The sequence below is a fragment of the Protopterus annectens genome, chromosome 16.part0, assembly GCF_019279795.1.
Source record: "Protopterus annectens isolate FY-2018-M chromosome 16.part0, PAN1.0, whole genome shotgun sequence".
Taxonomy (NCBI): Eukaryota; Metazoa; Chordata; order Ceratodontiformes; family Protopteridae; genus Protopterus; species Protopterus annectens.
The window spans coordinates 113,752,157-113,773,087 of record NC_056750.1 but is presented as its reverse complement, the minus strand read 5'-3'; the positions used below and the strand labels follow the sequence as shown (position 1 = coordinate 113,773,087).

Genomic DNA, 20,931 nt, shown 5'->3' with positions numbered 1-20,931 from the left:
GGTGACTTTGAAAATGACCACTTTGTGGTCAAATCCTACCAGGGAGGATGACACTGTAGGGATACTGCAGTGGTTAATCATGTTGGTTAATACCAAGTCCAAGATATTATCATCTCTTGTGGGGGATGTCTACCAGCTGGTTCTAGGCATTTGCATTGACGAAATCACGGAATCTCTAGGCATTTGTGTTTTGGCATGAATAGTTCTATCAATCTATGGCTGGATAGTTAAAGTCACCCAGGATCAGGGTAAAGGGTTGAATCTTGATAGATTCAAAGAGGTCCAGATAGATGGAGTGGGCATCTTGAGTCAAAGTTGGGGGCCTGCAGCTAGCTATGATTTGAACAGGAGTCTTGTCAAAGGTTAACTGCACCTGGAGGGTCTCCTGTGCTTCACACTGTTTGACCAGCCTGGAGTTGTGCATGTCTTTAATATATATTGCAACCCCACCTCCTTAATGTGTGACATATCTCTGCTTAATATTTTTTTTCTCAATGATTTGTAAAATTATCATTCTAACTAGGTACAGCACTAAACTGTATCCCTCATACGTTAATTTGTTAGTGACATATATCTGCTTAAATGTACTTTTACAAAGTACATATACTTATTTTCTAATTATGTACAAGACAAAATTGTACTACTTTATGTTAATTTGTTTAATACTTACTATATTTAACTTTCTATTTGGAGTTTTTCTCCTTGAGTCTCTGCTGAAAAAGGGCATCCGCCCAGACAGACTAACCCGGTTAACAAATGTCAAATAAATAAATGCAATACACGTGTTGTACAATCACATCTACATAATCTGTTTGGGTCTCATTCCACTTATATTAAACAATGGGATTAGTTATTAGAAAAACTTAAACAACGAATGTGTTTGCTGTTTCATATGTCATTTAAGAGATAAAGTGTTATATGACACATTCTGTAGCCCTTAATTATTTGAATACATTTGTAATAGTTTTCCTTTACAGAGATGTAGAGAAAAACAATTATTGGACATATATTTTGAATATTTATGGGGTACAAAATTTAACCCTTTTAAGATAGGAAGCATTTATTGTACAAAAGAAAATGGGGGGTTAGTTTACATTGCATCTCTTCGCTTACATACTATTTTGATTAAGTTAAAGTATAGGAATACAGATTTTGTCGTAACCCTTCTCTGGGAAAAGTATAAGTTCTTTTGGAATATTATAAGTGCTCATTATATACTTAGCAGAATATCTTTATAAAATATATGATTAGAAACTATGTCTCCATGAAATGATTCAGCAAACAATATTACAGTATACATATATAAATGTATTTATGTATATATGTATGTATTTATTTATTTGCTTTTGTTTACTGGGAAAGTCCATCTGGGAAATGTGCCCATTATCAGTGGAGGCCTGGGGAGAAAAGCTCCAAAACAAGGATAGAAATGCATTTTTGACAATTCAAACAAATTTGCAAAGTATTTTAAAGCAAATGATCAACAAACATTATTTACAAAGCATATCAGAGGTTTTCAATATATTGTGAGTAAAATCAAAAATACTATATTAATATACTTGTATAGTATCCATAGAGGACAGAGTTAGGATTGCAAACTTCAAAGTTTAGCTGTGCTGCAGTTGCATAGTTTAATAGTTTCCAGGTGATATTTTAGGGCAGGTGTGATACCCATCACTGCTATCAATATGTGATGGGGATCAATATGTGTCATCCCCATGCAGCGCCAGTAATCAAGGAGCCTGAATCCTCACCACTGACATTGGAGAGGGACGTGCACTTGGAATATAGATGGATACACTTCCAGATGCAGACCTCTCTGCATCAAGTACAATTTCCCCTAAGAGCACACAGGGAGCAGACTCAGCTAGCAGTCTGGATGTCTCTATACCCGTTTCCCTCCAGATCCCCAATCAGTCTCCCTACTGGTACAGCTGTAGGTTTAGGGCCAAGTCCTCCTGTGCCGTCTCTGCAAACCCTGTGCTTTGTGTCCTTGTAAGTAGCTGACAAGCCCACTCTGAGAGATTTGATTTTTCACAGAGACGCACACACATGGGAAAGGTTGGCACAGATGTACCTGCTGTGCTCCCTTCTGCCCAGAGTATAAGGTAGTTATCACTGCCACAAGACACTTCACAATCAGCTACTCTAAGGCCCTTAACAAAGGGTATCCAATTATACTGTGCAATATAATACTAATACAAATGGTAGTAGTTCACCAAGATAGCTAGGCCTTCTGGAGTTTCCCACACAGTGTCACCAAATAAATGTAAGTACTCTCAAAGATTAGATACGCTCTACAAGAACAAGCCACAATAAAAGTATTACATATATTTAATAACAAATAATAAAGTACATGAAAATACTGAATACATATTCACAGTAAACCACAGAATTCATATCACAGAAAATATTGAAATCAACATTGATGGACAATCTCATACAATTGAACAAAAACAATCTCTAAACTAATGAACCGCAATAGAATACAACGAAAAAGGTTTAATGTACATCCAAGAACTTAGCGCTTTCACCCGTCACAACGCGGGTTTCATCAGAGTTGAATCAAAAGAAAAAACAGCTGATTTATATACTGTGTCAAATTAGGTTAAAAACAGTCACTTAACATGAAATAAATACTTAAATAATTGTACAATTAATCAATTAGGAAAAAATATATATTAATACATAACCAAAATAAGATATAATAAAGTTACTTAAACAGTCAAAAGAAGACCTCATTTAAAAAAGACCTCATATAAATAAATAACCTTGGTATAAATAAACTTTGTACATATTCTGCCTCATTAATTGATTTCCTAAAATCACCAAAAAACAATTTCAGTCATCAAAAAATATGTTGCCTATAACAAAAAATAATACATTTGCAACCATTCATAAGAAATTGTTTAAAAACATATAAAAATAAATATAAAATATATATATGACCTTGGTTTCAAATTGTATTATGCTAGCCTCCTAACCCTTTGTGTAAAATGTGAAATGAGATAAATATTACCCCTTTATGTACAATGTTTATAATATCTTCAATCTAATAAATATTTAGCCCTTTAAATACACAATAATTAATATATATAAAAAATGTCGTTTGTAAAATTATTATTATTATTATTATTAACTATTAAATAGTTACCTTCTGTACATAAAAAATGCATATACGTAAGGGTATAAAAAATATATATATAAATGTAAAATCAAAACACATTTAACTAAAATAAAGTGAATAAATTATGTCAGATGTTGTATGAATTCATTTTTAAATAACTTACTATAGAAATATGTTCATTAATTCCGGGTTTACTGCATGCATTTAATCTAAGTTGCCACAGGCACTCTTTATACTCAAGCAAAGCATTAACATCTCCCTCTTTATCAATATTTTGCGGGATCCTATCAATCACAAAGAAAAGAAATCTCTTAAACTCAGGACAATTTATGCTGTGCATATACAGAGAACTTGTTTCTTTTTTGTTTCTAATATCTCTAATATGCTCAGCTATTCTTTCCTTTAATCTTCTAATAGTCTTACCAATGTAAAATGCTTGACATGATAAACAGGTTGCCAGGTAAATAACTAACTTAGTATTACAATCTACGTGCCCTGGGCATCTAATGGTTCTTTTATATCCTTTTATTGTCACATAAGTACCATCCATAATAAACCTACAAGATCTGCAGAACCCGCATTTTTTCATTTTTGACTCTCTAAACAAAACTTCACTCTCAAAATAATTTTTAAGGTTTTTTACCCCTACTGAACACCACAGTCGGGGATTGACCTAAGTCTTGCAGAATCTCAGCTTGGTTTAAAAACACCTTTTCCCACACATCTCTGACACTACTTATCAATGAAGGTGTATAATTGCTATATGGCAATATCATTGCTTTTGATTTAAGGGTACTGTTACTACTTTTATTAGGTTGACTAGATAAACCATATCTCAATATCGGCTTGTAGTCTGAATACCTTTTACTAGTTACCTCTTTCCTAATATTGACCAGTAACTCATCCGGGTAACCTCTCTCTATAAACATGCCAAGTAGATTTTCAATTTCCACATTAAACATCACATCTTCACTAATCATTCTAGAGAGCCTTACCATTTGTCCCTTGACCAAATTACATTTTTGAAAAGGCGGATGACAACTCTTATAATGCAAGTATGAATTTGAAAATGTTCTTTTCCTGTGAATATTAGACTCAAGTCGGTCATCCCTCTTATATAATTTTATATCCAAATATTCACAGGAATCCCTACTAATATAAAAGGTAAATTTCAGAAAAGATGTTGTACTATTCAAAAATTCCATAAACTCATTAAATTCATCCATACTGCCTTTCCAAAAAAGTAGATTATCGTCCAAAAACCTCAAATATAGATCAATCCTTGACCAAAATTTGCTTGTGAAAAGGTGCTGCTTTTCCCACATGGCTAAAACCAAATTGGCATAAATGGGGGCACATCTTGCCCCCATAGCTACACCTGAGCATTGCTTGTAATGCTCACCACCATGTTTAAAATAATTATTGTCCAGCACCATCTCCATTAAATTGGCTAAGGTCTTAACCTTGGACGTATTCATCTTACCGTAATAAACTAAACTCCTTTCAAACAATTCTAGCCCCTCTTTTAATGGAATAATAGAAAATAAGTTGACTACGTCTATTGTTATTAACTGCACCTCCTTCAGATTAACTGTATTATAATCTTCGAGTATTGCCAAGCAATGCCATGAATCCATTAATATGTGCTTAATATTTTTAGTTACCTCACTACAAGTCCTGTCAATGTAGTGTGCAATGGCTTCCAATTTGGAACGTTTCGCTGCAACAATAGGCCTAAAGGGAGGATTAGTGACACTCTTATGTATTTTTGGTATTCCAAATATGCATGGTGTAACAGGAAATTCAACTAACATATATTCATAATCTGATTGTGTAATATCACCATCCATAAGTAGTTCGTATAACTGCCAATCAATCTTCGTATATGCTTTTATAATATCATATTTAGAGACGGCTGTATACATATTTTCATCATTAAGCATGTCACTTATTTTGTTAATATAATCTATGTTATTCATGATGACAACACCTCCCCCTTTATCAGGTTTCATTACTCTATAATCACTGTTTGTACTTAGTTCTTTCAGGCAAAACCTTTCGGCTACTGTAAGATTGTCATCTGAACCCTGTGTATCTTTCCATACTTTTCTCAATTGTAACTCACAAAACATTTCAAATAAATGAATACTTGGATTACTAGGTGGAATAAAGGTGCTAGTTCTTCTCAACAAAAGACCTCCTTCATAGTTAACTGAGTTGGTTTTTCCTTTGAAATACATTTTTAAATTCAATAATCTCACATATGCCTTTAAATTTAATAATATGAGTCCTAAATCAGGTTCAAAACTTGGAACAAATTTAAAACCTTTTTTAAAGAGTGAAATATAGTTAATTTTGATGTAGCCTTATTCGGAATTAACCACAGTGAAAATTTGAATGTTAATTCTATAGGTAATATTTATGAAAACAACGAAGCAGTAACATTAGTAACTAAATCTTTAAAATGTGAAGTTATTAAAGATGGAGGTTTTTCTGTATATAACTATACAGAGAAAAGGTTGGAAGGTGACTATATTTCACTCTTTAAAAAAGGTTTTAAATTTGTTCCAAGTTTTAAACCTGATTTAGGACTCATATTATTAAATTTAAAGGTATATGTGAGGTTATTGAATTTAAAAATGTATTTCAAAGGAAAAACCAACTCAGTTAACTATGAAGGAGGTCTTTTGTTGAGAAGAACTAGCACCTTTATTCCACCTAGTAATCCAATTATTCATTTATTTGAAATGTTTTGTGAGTTACAATTGAGAAAAGTATGGAAAGATACACAGGGTTCAGATGACAATCTTACAGTAGCCGAAAGGTTTTGCCTGAAAGAACTAAGTACAAACAGTGATTATAGAGTAATGAAACCTGATAAAGGGGGAGGTGTTGTCATCATGAATAACATAGATTATATTAACAAAATAAGTGACATGCTTAATGATGAAAATATGTATACAGCCGTCTCTAAATATGATATTATAAAAGCATATACGAAGATTGATTGCACATACATTGACAGGACTTTTAGTGAGGTAACTAAAAATATTAAGCACATATTAATGGATTCATGGCAATACTCGAAGATTATAATACAGTTAATCTGAAGGAGGTGCATTTAATAACAATAGACGTAGTCAACTTATTTTCTATTATTTCATTAAAAGAGGGACTAGAATTGTTTGAAAGGAGTTTAGTTTATTACGGTAAGATGAATACATCCAAGGTTAAGACCTTAGCCAATTTAATGGAGATGGTGCTGGACAATAATTATTTTAAACATGGTGGTGAGCATTACAAGCAATGCTCAGGTGTAGCTATGGGGACAAGATGTGCCCCCATTTATGCCAATTTGGTTTTAGCCATGTGGGAAAAGCAGCACCTTTTCACAAGCAAATTTTGGTCAAGGACTGATCTATATTTGAGGTTTGTGGACGATATTCTACTTTTTTTGGAAAGGCAGTATGGATGAATTTAATGAGTTTATGGAATTTTTGAATAGTACAACATCTTTTCTGAAATTTACCTTTCATATTAGTAGGGATTCCTGTGAATATTTGGATATAAAATTATATAAGAGGGATGACCGACTTGAGTCTAATATTCACAGGAAAAGAACATTTTCAAATTCATAATTGCATTATAAGAGTTGTCATCCGCCTTTTCAAAAACGTAATTTGGTCAAGGGACAAATGGTAAGGCTCTCTAGAATGATTAGTGAAGATGTGATGTTTAATGTGGAAATTGAAAATCTACTTGGCATGTTTATGGAGAGAGGTTACCCGAATGAGTTACTGGTCAATATTAGGAAAGAGGTAACTAGTAAAAGGTATTCAGACTACAAGCCGATATTGAGATATGGTTTATCTAGTCAACCTAATAAAAGTAGTAACAGTACCCTTAAATCAAAAGCAATGATATTGCCATATAGCAATTATACACCTTCATTGATAAGTAGTATCAGAGATGTGTGGGAAAAGGTGTTTTTAAACCAAGCTGAGATTCTGCAAGACTTAGGTCAATCCCCGACTGTGGTGTTCAGTAGGGGTAAAAACCTTAAAAATTATTTTGAGAGTGAAGTTTTGTTTAGAGAGTCAAAAATGAAAAAATGCGGGTTCTGCAGATCTTGTAGTTTTATTATGGATGGTACTTATGTGACAATAAAAGGATATAAAAGAACCATTAGATGCCCAGGGCACGTAAATTGTAATACTAAGTTAGTTATTTACCTGGCAACCTGTTTATCATGTCAAGCATTTTACATTGGTAAGACTATTAGAAGATTAAAGGAAAGAATAGCTGAGCATATTAGAGATATTAGAAACAAAAAAGAAACAAGTTCTCTGTATATGCACAGCATAAATTGTCCTGAGTTTAAGAGATTTCTTTTCTTTGTGATTGATAAGATCCCGCAAAATATTGATAAAGAGGGAGATGTTAATGCTTTGCTTGAGTATAAAGAGTGCCTGTGACAGATTAAATGCATGCAGTAAACCCGGAATTAATGAACATATTTCTATAGTAAGTTATTTAAAAATGAATTCATACAACATTTGACATAATTTATTCACTTTATTTCAGTTAAATGTGTTTTGATTTTACATTTATATATATATTTTTATACCCTTACGTATATGCATTTTTTATGTACAGAAGGTAACTATTTAATAGTTAATAATAATAATAATTTTACAAACGACATTTTTTATATATATTAATTATTGTGTATTTAAAGGGTTAAATATTTATTAGATTAAAGATATTATAAACATTGTACATAAAGGGGTAATATTTACCTCATTTCACATTTTACACAAAAGGTTAGGAGGCTAGCATAATACAATTTGAAACCAAGGTCATATATATATTTTATATTTATTTTTATATGTTTTTAAACAATTTCTTATGAATGGTTGCAAATGTATTATTTTTTGTTATAGGCAACATATTTTTTGATGACTGAAATTGTTTTTTGGTGATTTTAGGAAATCAATTAATGAGGCAGAATATGTACAAAGTTTATTTATACCAAGGTTATTTATTTATATGAGGTCTTTTTTAAATGAGGTCTTCTTTTGACTGTTTAAGTAACTTTATTATGTCTTATTTTGGTTATGTATTAATATATATTTTTTCCTAATTGATTAATTGTACAATTATTTAAGTATTTATTTCATGTTAAGTGACTGTTTTTAACCTAATTTGTCACAGTATATAAATCAGCTGTTTTTTCTTTTGATTCAACTCTGATGAAACCCACGTTGTGACGGGTGAAAGCGCTAAGTTCTTGGATGTACATTAAACCTTTTTCGTTGTATTCTATTGCGGTTCGTTATTTCTATATTACTAGTTTTCAGTCCTTGTGTTAGTTTAATCTCTAAACTAAGCTTTACTACATTCCTGACTGAATCTAAAAGAATTATACTGTTCCTTAATAACTTACTTGGGCAATGCAAGATGAAATATGTGAGCAATCTTTCTAGTCAGGCTCCTAAACAGAATACTCCATATTCTCTGAGATTACTCCCTATAAAATATAATATCCAAGATGACTTGCAGAATGACCTCATCTGGTCATGTGACTCTAGGTTCCCATAATACTTCCTTTTGAAGTTTGGAACAGGACTTTAGCAGACTGCTACAATACACATTTAGAGCTTTTACGGCAAAGCCTAGGAGTCAGAAACATTTACAACACTTCCCCCTTCTTTATAAAAGTTTACAGATAATGGCTGCTCCCAGACCTACCATCAATGGGCCTAACTCAGCAATGTGGGGTGTCATTCAATGATTTAAAAGTTCATTTTCACTTCCCTTTATTTTTCTTAAAATAAGCCAGCTGGTTAACCATTGCTGTGCCACTGTCGTCTATTAAAACATATACATTTAATTCAGACACCATAATACATGTACATTTCTCTTCATTTCAGCAGGTTGCACTGTTGATGCATTTTAACAGAATTAACACAAGCAGACCTCATAAATACATTTTCAGCATAAGCATCTGTGCAAATTAGTTTGATATACAAATGACATATAACTATTTACAGAATTCCAGCTAGCTGTGCTGCCTGATATGATTTGGAAGTTTGCTCCACGCCTTGGAAATGGAAACAGAGAATAGTGAGTCACCATAATAATTGCTGGATTTATTAGTAACAGTAAGTTAAGTTCTGAGTAGGTTGGGGTTCTGTTTGGCACATGCTGCTGCATGAGATTTGACAATGAGAGTGTTTTAAATGTATGGTGGAGTATTTTGTCTGTTATGAGTAGCTGGGAAGAGGGTAATGTGCTGAAGAAGTTCAAGCCAGTTGAGGGTATTTAGAGACGTGCAGTGATGGGCGCAGTTTTGGAGGCTGCAGGGGAATTTGCTAATTTTGTTGTAAGTGCTTTCTAGTTTTTGCATAGTGGAAGCATTACAATTTGTGAACATTGTTGAGGCATAGAGGAGAGAAGGAAGGAGAAGGGAGATGGCAGCTATTTTTTAATATGATCACTTAGCAGGTGCTTTTGCAGTGTGTCTTTCTGACTGCAGTATTGATGTGCAGATCAAATGTTAACTTGTTATCAATGATAATTCCTAATAAGTTTGTGTGGGTGGCATTTTCAATTTTGGTTTTGTTTGAGATTATGTTAAGGTCAGTGCTGCTTTGATTTATGCTTTTTGGCATGGAATAGAATTAGTTTAGTTTTGTTGAGGTTTAAGAAAAACTGAGATTTATTTAACCAGTTTTCTATAGAGATGAAAGCTTCCTGTGCGATTGTGAACATGACAGGTTAAACAAACTAAGGTTAAGTCATCAGCATATTGTACTATGGTGACAGGTTTTGAGTCATTAATGAAAATATTGAAAGGTAAAGGCACATGTATGGAGCCTTGGGGACTCTGGTAGTGATTGGAAGGAAGATGGAGTGTGAGTCATTCCATTTTGCAGACTGGGTGTGATTGTTTAGGTAGCTGGTGAACCAGCTTGTTTAGGGAGTTGTGAACCTATAAGATTTAGACTTTGGAGAATAGTTGATGTGAGACCATAACGAAGGCTTTGACAAGTCCAGAAAAACTATGGAGACAAAATTACCCAAGTTTTACTTTGATTAATGGTATCTAGGAAATGTAACATAGCAATTTTGGTGCTGTGGTGGGGTAAAAGGCCATGCTTGGTAGGAGAAAGTAACTGGTTATCAAACAGAAAGGCTAGGAGTTGCTGACATATGCATTTTTCATGTACTTTGGAGACGGGAGGAAGGATTGCTATATGGCAACAGTTTGAAAGTTTGGTGGTTGTCCCACCTTTGTACAATTGGATTATAAAAGAAGCTTTCTATAGGGCTGGGATGTAGTTTTCTGAAATGGATCCATTAATTAAGATAGATACAGAGTAATAAATAGTGTCAGTGGCTGTACTGAGGTATTCGGATGGCAGGTTGTCCAGAGCGAGTGTCGAGGGTTTCAGTTTTTTAATGTAGTTTTAAAGGTATTTGTCTGAATGGTTGTTAGACTCATTTGGGATGTGGAGCTATGGTCTTGGGTGAGGTTAGGTGGGTAGTATAGGTTACTACAGTACGGGATATGAAGTGCTTACTGAAGCTCTCTGTAATGTCCCGGCTAGTTACAGATGGGAAAGGATTTGGGGTAGATTTTCTGTCTGGTTTTTGGAAATTGTTTAAATTTTACTAAAATCTTTGGGGAGGGGGTGTATGTGTGCTCTGGTTTGTGAAGAAGTTGTTCTTTTCATCATAACAGCCTTGTGCCTTTGTGCAGTTTCCGAGGCACTGTTTATATATATATATATATATATATACATAGGTAGGACTGGGTCCTGGTTTTGTGCCATTGTTTCCAGGCATTATCTCTGTCTCTCAAGATTTGTTTAGTTTTGTGGGTTAGCCATGGGGCAGAATTTATTTTCACTCTTTTATGTCTCAGTTGAGCTTGTTGGTTTAGCAGTTACTGAAGTGACAGGCAGCTTCATCTAGTGGCAGATATTTATGGGGTTCCCAGTTACATTGCTTAAGTGTGTCATTAAATATGGACTTAACAAAATTAGTTAAGTTTCTCACAGATATAAGTAGGGGTTTAGGGAGCCTATGGCATTCCCTACCTTTTTAATTTCTCCAAGTCTTTTGGGTTTCTAATATCATGACGGGAATGGACCCCGTTCCTAAGTCAAATTATGATTAAACTTCATGAAATTAGTATTGCTTCAATCTTTGATGTCAGCCAGAAGTGCACTTTGCAGCACCCGTAATGTGCCCAGTAATGACTCCTTTAATTTGTACAGAGTTACATGTATTGGTAACATATCTAAATACGACTGTAAATTCTTTTTTATAAGACCCATTGCTTCTATTACTACTGGAACTGTCTGGAGATCTTTCTTCCACATTGCTCTCGTTGTCCCCACAAATCCTGATATTTTATGACTTTGTATCTCTCTGTATGCAAGACACTGTAGTCATTGGGTGTAGCGATTTCAATGATCAATGCTACTTTTGTCTTCTTTTCATGGACCACTATATCTGGTTTTCACACATCTATCTTTTGAACAGTTAGTAATGGATGATCCCATATGATGTAGACATCATCATTTTCTATGATGCTTTGTAGCTCATGTTTCCAGTGTTTTTCAGCCACTTCAATACCTTAATGTTTGCACAATCCTCAGTGCAACAGTCTTGCCACATTATTATGCCTTTTAGTATATAGTCCTTCTGTCATTAGTATGTCACAACCAGCAAGAAGGTGTGCGACTGTTTTTCAGTTCTGTTTTATAAAAGCTACATTTGTCTGTTTCTCCCACATGTTCAATGAACTTTGTAAACCAACATGTAATGTAGCCCACTATCTTGGGCCGTCAATATTAACCTTTCATCTTTTGGTTCGAATTCGCCTCTCCTTAACCATTCCTGCAGTCAATCCAGATCAACATGAGGTTCTTCCAGAAATTGTCTATACTTGCAACTATATTTATACATTTTCCACATTTCTTGCCTTCTCATCTGATCCTTCACATTATATTCTTTCTTTTGTTTTTTGTTTTTTGGCACATTCAGTTGCTGCCTGATTTTTATTTACTTCTGGTTTGATTTCCATTCCTGCTTGATGCTGATATGCTTCTGCTAGACTAAGCAGGGAAGTCATCTTAGATTTATTCTCCTCATGTTTCAAAAATTTCATTACATTTGGGTCTTGTGAGGTCAGCAGATATGTGTGCAATACCAAGACTGCAGATCTATACATGTAATCAATTTCAAGGAGGCCCATTCCTCCTTTGGAATGGGGAATATATAATCTTGATATGCACTGATTTTTTATAAATCATTTTATGAGCAAGAAGCATCTTTCTTGTTTTCCTATCTAATCTATCCAGCACCTTTTGGGGGCCACTCATTGACTCCAACACTATATATTATGACAGGAAGAACAAATTGGTTTATAGATTGAATTTTGTTCCTAGATATCAATGCTGTTTTCAGAATTAATTTACATCTTCTAAAATATTCCTAAGTTTTACTTGCATTTGTTCATGTTTTATTGTTGATCCTTAATCAATTCCCAAATATTTATACACTCCCTCTTGCTCAAGTTCTTTTATAGCACATTCTTGTCCCAAACTGATGTTTTCTTGGTGCTGCACTTTTCCTGCTTTAAAAGTTGCTTTTGCAGATTTATCAAGATCAAATGACATTTTTATATCATCTTCAAAAGTTTTGACTGCTTGCAGTTGTGCTTTCAGTTCCTTGTCTGATGAGCTGTACAGTTTTAAATCATCAACAAAGAGAAGATGAGAAGTCTTTACACTTTGTTGTTTTCTAGGAGCCAAATTACAGCAATGGCCTACTCGTTCAAGTAGACAGCTTAATGGATTAAGGGCAAGACAGAATAGCAGCGGTGACAAGGAGTCACCCTAGAATATCCCTCTTTGAATTTTTATCCCTGAAATAATAATATGTCTTTTATCATGGCTTAATTGCAAAGTAGTCTGCCACTGTTTCATGGTCACTGTAACGTAATTGATTAAGGTTGGGTGTATCTTATACACTTTTAAGCATTCTTTTATCCATGAACTTGGGATACTGTCAAATGCTTTTTTGTAGTCAATCCATGCCATACTTAGATTCTTCCCCTTTTTTAAAGTTCTCTATTATGACTTTAATTAGCAACAAATGATCCTTTGTTCCATATGACTTTCTTTTATTACCCTTTTGTTCTATTGCCATGATTGAATTTTCTTCTAAATGACTATAAACTCTGTCATCATCAATTCCAGTGTATAGTTTATACATCGTCGGAAGGCAAGTTATTGGTCTATAATTTTCAGGATAACTTGCAGGTTCACTCTTAAGTATAAGCATTGTTTTTCCTGTTGTTAGCCAGGTTGGTGTCTGTTTGGGGTGCGCATATAAATAGTTCTTACTCATGGCCAAATGTTTGTGCAAAGATGTTAATACTTTTAGCCAGAAGTTAGGTACTACATCTGGGCCTGGGGTTTTCCAACTGGAGGCTTTCCTTAACTTTATTTCAATCTCTCTGGCCGTTACCTCCTATTTCACATCCTGTACCTTTGAACTTCTTATTCTTTCTTTTACTTCTTATATCCATTTAGCATCTTTGTTATGTTCCACTGGATTTTTATAGATATTTCTCCAAAATGTATCCATTTCTTTTTTTTTTTTGATGGTCCTTCAATTCCTTTTGCCTTGTTTCCCAGTTCTCTATAGAACTTTTTGGATCATCAATAAATTTCTTATTTTGTACTTTTCCTTTATATTTATCTGTGTATCTTCTAAGTTTTTCTGCCTGTGCTGAGATTTTTAGTTTTTGCAATGGTGCAAGATAGATCCTGATCCATTATAATACTGCGCATTGCTTTTATCAAGTCTATCTTTCTGAGTATTTTCTGTTGATCCGTTCCCTCTTCTAAACTCTTCTAACAATGACACTTCTTTATAGTTCTCGCTATTCGATACTTCCACGATGGTATTCAATTTCTCCCCTTCCTTTCCCTTACTACCCTGTGTTCTTGTGGTAGAACTTTATCTGTTATTAATTTAGCCGCACAGTAATACACCCTGTTTATGTCTGTTATATTGCATGGATCTCTGTGGACAGTCCTAACTATTGTGTTCATTTGTTTTCTCAAACGTCTGACTTTCTGGGTTTTATTGACCTTCTGTAGTCTGTTTCTTTCACTGATCTTCATATGTCTATCTGTCTCCATTAAATCAAGCAATTCTTCTCTTAGCTCATTTTCTTCTAAAATGAGGGCACATTTTTGTTCTCCATTTCCTGTGGGCATTCTATAAAAGGTTATATAGCATTTTCTTGTGGCACATTCTCTTCAATTTCATCCTGCATCATCCGCTGCTCTGTGAGCCGCGGTGGTACAGCGGTAGCATTGTTGCTTCACAGCAAGAGGTTCACCTGTTCGATTCACGGCTGGAGTACCTTCTGTGTGGAGTCTGCATGTCCTCCTCACGGTCGAGTGGCCTCCGAAAGACATGCATGAATGGGCGTGCCTTCGCTGAAGTTTGGGTGTCGGGCTGGCAACTCGGCACCATAAAAAATCTACTGCCAATTATTAGCGGACCAGAGTTCCGCTGTGGTGACCCCTAACTGGGAAAAGCCGAAAAGACAAACAAACATCATCCGCTGCTCTGTCATATGGGAACTCACTGGCCTATTACTCCTCAACATTGACTTTGTCAAGAGTTGCCACAGTTTCCAGTTCTATCCCTTGTTTTCCAGCTTCAAGTAAACGTTTATACTGGTGTCTTGTGGAAGGCTCCAAAATATCTTCATATGACAACTGACAAGTTGCTTCCTGTTCCACAGGTTTCTCCTTAATTTGGATGTCCATTGCTCTCTACTGCTGTGGTGCTTTCTGATTCTACACTGAATCCTTCACTTCGCAAGTACTCCATAACCTTAGTTTATATTTCTTTAATTTCTCCATTAATAATCTTCATTTTTTTATTTTCCGCTTTGTCTTCTTATTTTTTTTTTTGTATTGCAAAGTTTTCCATGTCTGTATTCCTTTGCCTGTATTTCTCTTCAAATATATTTGGTGTTGCTCTTTTTGTATTGATTAGTTTTGCTTTCTCCTTTGCATAAATTTTACACCATATTAAATCTCTTTTTCTTTCCCACGTCCATATTTCTTCTTCAGATGTTTCCTGATCTACCTGTTTCGCCTTAATCTGGGGGCTCATTCCATCATGCTATGATGTAACCTGTCTTAGACCTTCTACACCAAATCCCTCACTTTGCAGGCATTCCATAACTTCAACTTCTATTTTTTTAACTTCCACTTTACTAATCTTCTTTTCTACATTCCCTCTTTGCGATAATTTTATTGTGAAATTTTCCATATCTGGATGTCTTTGCCTGCATCTCTCTTCGAATATCTTTGGGGCTGCCTTTTTTGTATTGATTAATTTGGCTTTCTACTTTGCATAAATATTATACTATATCAAATCCCTCTTTCTTTCCCATGTCCATATTTCTTTTTTATACTTTTCAAAATTCTCTAGGTTTTGTTGTTTATATTTTCACACTTCCTCAGATGCTTCTTTTTCCAAACAGATCAAAGTTTCTTGGTCTATACAATGTTTTTCACAAATCTGTTGTATTAGTGAACACAATTTTTATTTGAAGCTTCTAGCAGTTTTTCTTGTGGAAGTATTTTTCTTTCCTCTAATAGCTCTCTTAATCTTTTTGTATATCTTGTGTCTGGGCATTCTGGTCTTTTTGCATAATAGTAACAATACATACATTTCTTTCTTATCCTCAATAGTCCACTTTGTTGTCTTTATGGCTCTTCTTTGGCCTATCAGTTTTTGTGATTTTTGTGGACTACTACTTCCTTCTATATTGATATTGATATAGATGGGATGATGATCTCTGAGAGAGTCTGGGGTGATGCTGCTAGTTTACATTTTTCACGAATGGTTTCCTTTCTCTATATAAGACTTTAGGAAAAGTCATACACCTGTATTAAACATTCCTTCTAGTGTAGACAATGTAGACTTTCATAAGTAGAATAGCTACAAGGTTTTATTTATTTAATGATAAACTACCTGTTAAAGGTAAATTAAGTATAAAGTAATAAGTGAAAAAATGTCTAATATCTGTTTAGTTGAAACAACAACAAAACATAGATTATTAATGTGCTGTAGAGTAAAACCGTTTTGACAAGTAGTTGTTTCCTGTCAAATGATGTAGATTTAGCCATTGAAGCTTAATAGTGTAATGTGTGGTTTCTATCTGACAAACAATATAGAGAAAAACAGTTTTAATAAAGTAGCTCTTGGTGCATTATGTATTTTATAGAAATCTAGATGTGACAAGTTACTTTATAATAAATTGTGAGATTGTGCATTAATTTTGAACAAAAAAAAGTGGTTAAGGCAAAAAGAATGTGGAAATTGTATTATTTAATGGAAAACACTTGTTAATTTTGGCTCCCTATTGAAATGTTTGCACTTGAAATGCCGAGTGCTGAAAAGCCGAGAAAAAAAGAACGAAAACCAAGAGATGAACGAATCTTGAAAATTGCTCTTCTTTTTTAAACTTCTTTTTGCAGCACCCTCCCCTTGAAAGGTTTCAAAAATAGCTGTCTAAAAATAGAAGCAAGTAGTGAGTTATGTAGAACTGTACTGTAAGTAACACAGTACCACTGCTATAGCTACAGCACAGTTGTCAGAGTGTTCTGGAAGCTCGTTACATAGATCAAAGCAAAGGTACATTCAGTGTTGTCAGTAAAAGCAGCCATATATGTTTCTGTCATATGACAAGTGCAATTTGTATAGCAATAAGACTGCCTTTTTTGGTTCCCACTACAACTGTCTACCACATCCCATATCTAAGGGCTTTTATGGAGTAACAGAAACATTATCAAATATTACCCATTACCAATCTTCATTACAGTAATATTCTCTGATGTAATGTTCCCCTATTTCACCGAAGGTCACATTCTTTTGACCAAAGAGTAGGGAAATATCCCAAATCATCCTGGCCAGATTTTCCCATGCCAGTATAACTATCACTCCAGATCTCCCCTGAAAGTAAGCTTGGACTACCCTCTTCAAAAAAAGAAAGTGAATGAATGAATAAATATGATGAACTATAATAAGTTTATTTACTGTCAAAATGCTTAATTAGAAAAATGAAACAGAAAGACAAAATAAATTACCAAACAACAATCACAACACTAATTTAAATTGTTATGGCCTAATCTACCTCTGGCTTTGTATTTTTATGTTACACCATAGGGAAATAATATTGAGAGCAGAAATAATTTGTCAATCACCATTAAAATCCACTTTTTCTGAGTTTTGGTTCATCTTAACTGGAAGTTTTTGCCACGGTTTGCCGACGTAGACCAAATAACCAGCCTCTCAAAATCAGTTTTTTAGCTTTTGGATTGAATATAAAGTGGCGTACCATTTACAAAGTCAGATAAACTTCAACTATTCTTCTGATCAACTTCATTAGTTCAATGACTAGATGCTTATAGTTAAGTTCAAACTGTGTGATCACATAACCTTAGGAAAGGGACCCTTGGAGTCAATATAGATGGTGGCACACAGACACTTCCTACCTCAAAACACATGGTATCGATCTCTCTCTCCCTCTACAGAGATATATGTACAGGTTTGTATGTATGTTTACACACACACATACAGCTGTGTCTGTGTGTGTGTAGGTATGCATACACACACATACACAGATATATATACACACATTTTATATATATATATATATATATATATATATATATATTTATTTAACATTTTTATTTAACATTTGTTGACCGGGAATGTCCGACTAGGTTCCACAGATCCTGTTTTCAGCGGAGGCCCGGGGAGAAATTCTCCAAATGCATGTCTTTATATATATATATATTATTTATTTATTTTACATTTGTTGACCGGGATAGTCCGTCTGGGTGTGAGCCCATTTTCAGGGGAAGCTCGGGGAGAAAAGCTCCAATAAAATAACAACATTAACAGCTACACTGTCAGTTTTACATATAATTTAACAGAAATATCTAGAGACAATAAAGAAAGTACAATATACAACAGGCACTTTAGTGAAAAGGAGAAAAAATATATATTTTTTGAGGGCAGGGGTCCATCTTTAGTTAATCATTTGAGTATACTTTAATACGTGTACATACGTATACCCTTACAAAAGAAAAGACATTATCAAATTATGCTCTTATTTTAGGTAGCTGATAGGTGGTGTTAACAAGTGGGAGTGGGGTATACATGGAGACTAAAAAATTTAGGGGATGAAATTTGATGTGGGCTATTACTTTTTTTTTTTTAGGTACGGCCAAGAAGATCACTGAGAAGATGAGCCATATTGCTAACAATACCCCTTAATAAGTAAATATATATATATATATATATATATACATTATATATATATATATATATATATATATATATATATATATATATACATATATATGTATGTGTGTATTATGTATTTTTAAATCAGTTTTCCAGCTATGACTTACAGAAGCTGGCAATGTTTTGAGTCAGTTCTGTGATTAAGGTACTACAAAGTAACGCTCAATACATCATAGATTATGCTGCTCATACCATCTAAGAGCATTTGTCAGTGATTTGCAATTATGCCAGTGCAGAAGTCATGTGCAAATTTTAATAACGGGCAGCTATTGACTTGACTAAATTATGGTTATATCATTCGAAACAATGCTCAATCTCTTAATTCCTGTACGGAAAGGCAAAACTCTGAAGACTTCTTAAAAGACACAACCAGGTTGTTACTTCCCAAACTGATGAACCAGCAGGTCCTTTCCCTATACTGATAATCTTATCACTCAGCTTTTACGGCAGAGTTACAATGCCAAACCATCTCTTTGTTTACAACCCACCTGACATACTCTATGCAGGGTGCTTCCAGTCCTAGCCTCTCTCCACTCCTAACGTTCCCCTTCCTCGATTTAAAATTATGGCAAAAGCATAAACCCACTTACACAATATTTAGTTTGCTTTTTTTTAAGGAATACCCCTAGACCGCGTGCACTTCGCGGTCCTTCAAGTCCTGTGTTCACGTGACAGGTCACGTGACAGCACTTGGAGGTAAGGTGTTGATCTTCAGCCATATTATTAGATGTCTGTAAACAAGTTTCTCCCTATGCAGATTACACTTTGTTAAGACTTAGGAATTTGCAGTAACTCCAGGGAGGTATTCACCAGTAGAACAGTTTCCATAAAAAAAATAAAAAGAGGCGACGATACCAAATATTTTGAAACTCAGTTTAGGTAAAGTCCTTATAATTGAAAACATAACAAAGAACTTGATAACGACTCACCTTCAGGGTCCAAGAAGGAAACCTCCCATAAGGTTTGGGACAGCTGGCAGACTTTGCAATCCCCACCTCCAGACTTTCTTCGGACCTGGAAATATCGCTCTATTGTTTGCTTTTGTTTTTCGTCTAACTCGGTGTCGCTTTCAGCCAGTAAACAGTATGAAAACTCTGCCATTTTTTTACACTAATTAACGTTGCTTTGCTTCTTGGCAAGTTAACTTATCAGATTCTTGAATGAAAGAAAGCAAATTCTGATCCCATTGCTTTCAAGCCGCTAACACATAACGTAGTTTTATTTCCATTTCTGTAATTCTGCTGTTTGAGTGCAGTTTCTTGAGTACTGCTTCTATCACTTTCAGTTTCACTAAGTTTCGTTTCTGTACGTAGAAGTGGAGTTCCTTAATAAGACAGTGCCAGCGGTTAGCATTGCCGCCTCACAGCAAGAGGTTCTCCGGTTCGATCCTCGGCTGGGGTACCTTCTGTGCGGAGTCTGCATACCCTCCCTGTGGTCGCGTGGGTTTCCTCCGGGTGCTCCGGTTTCCTCCCACATCCCAAAGACATGGTGTAGATGGATTGGACACTCTAAATTGGCCCTAGGTGTGAGTGCGTGCGTGCATGTGTGTGCCTTCTGTGAAAGGTTGGGCACTGGGCTGGCAACTCGACACTGTAAAACTCCACTGCCAATCATGAGCGGACAGGTGATCTGCTGTGGCGACCCCTAACCGGGAAAAAGCCGAAAGAAGAAGAAGAAGAAGATCAGACGCCATTGATTATCCTGTGTTCCACTCCAATGATGCAGCTACAATCAAACAAGCTTTGATTTTTTTTTCTATTTTTAATAGGCAGCAAAGTCTTGTCCTTGCTGTAGAACAAAGTAACACTTGTGTTCTGGCTCACTAAACACAAAAGATGGCCAAAACGATACCTGAATGCTACTATGAGATTACCAGGGACGAGTACAAGATGACTAGGGAGACACTGATTAGCAGTACAGGAAACTGGAAATGAAGAAAATGTGGTGTGATGACACACTGGGAGAGAATTGAGAGGAGCCTGTCAAAGGCAATGGAGAGGACTAATGTGGCTCAAGGGAGAGGTCAGGAACATATAGGTAAATGTACACATACACATGAACACACATATATATTTGCTTATTAAGCCTGGACATCAGGCTTTATTTGAAGCTCTGTGTTTCTAAAGTATAGCCAAGCAATCCACTAATGCTGTGCAGATGAGGTCAATAAAAAGGCCAAAACATACATGTCCACAACTTGATGTACCTATAAAGATTTAAAAAGTGAAAAGTCATGGGCATTCAGAAACCATGTAGCTGTAACACTGTATGACCTTAAGGGGTTATTTGCATATGGACATTTAAGGTATTACACAGTGAAGACTCTAGCTTGGTTGGGTATTTCTTGTAGTTTTTACTAATGTAAAGGATCATAGGTGGTT

At 34.9% G+C, this 20,931-nt stretch overlaps 1 protein-coding gene across 2 annotated transcripts in view; it reads right to left on the bottom strand.

The window, feature by feature from the left end:
- Positions 1-19,930, bottom strand: part of LOC122790808 (protein mono-ADP-ribosyltransferase PARP14-like) — a 566,888-nt gene extending 546,958 nt beyond the window's left edge. The window contains exon 1 of one of the 2 annotated variants that reach the window (XM_044058430.1): positions 19,480-19,930. In XM_044058430.1, the coding sequence (XP_043914365.1) occupies positions 19,480-19,651 (172 nt within the window). In that variant the 5' untranslated portion in view covers positions 19,652-19,930. The remainder of the gene's footprint in view (positions 1-19,479) is intronic. The other variant, XM_044058433.1, reaches the window with a different exon arrangement.
- Between the last annotated feature and the right edge of the window lie 1,001 nt (positions 19,931-20,931).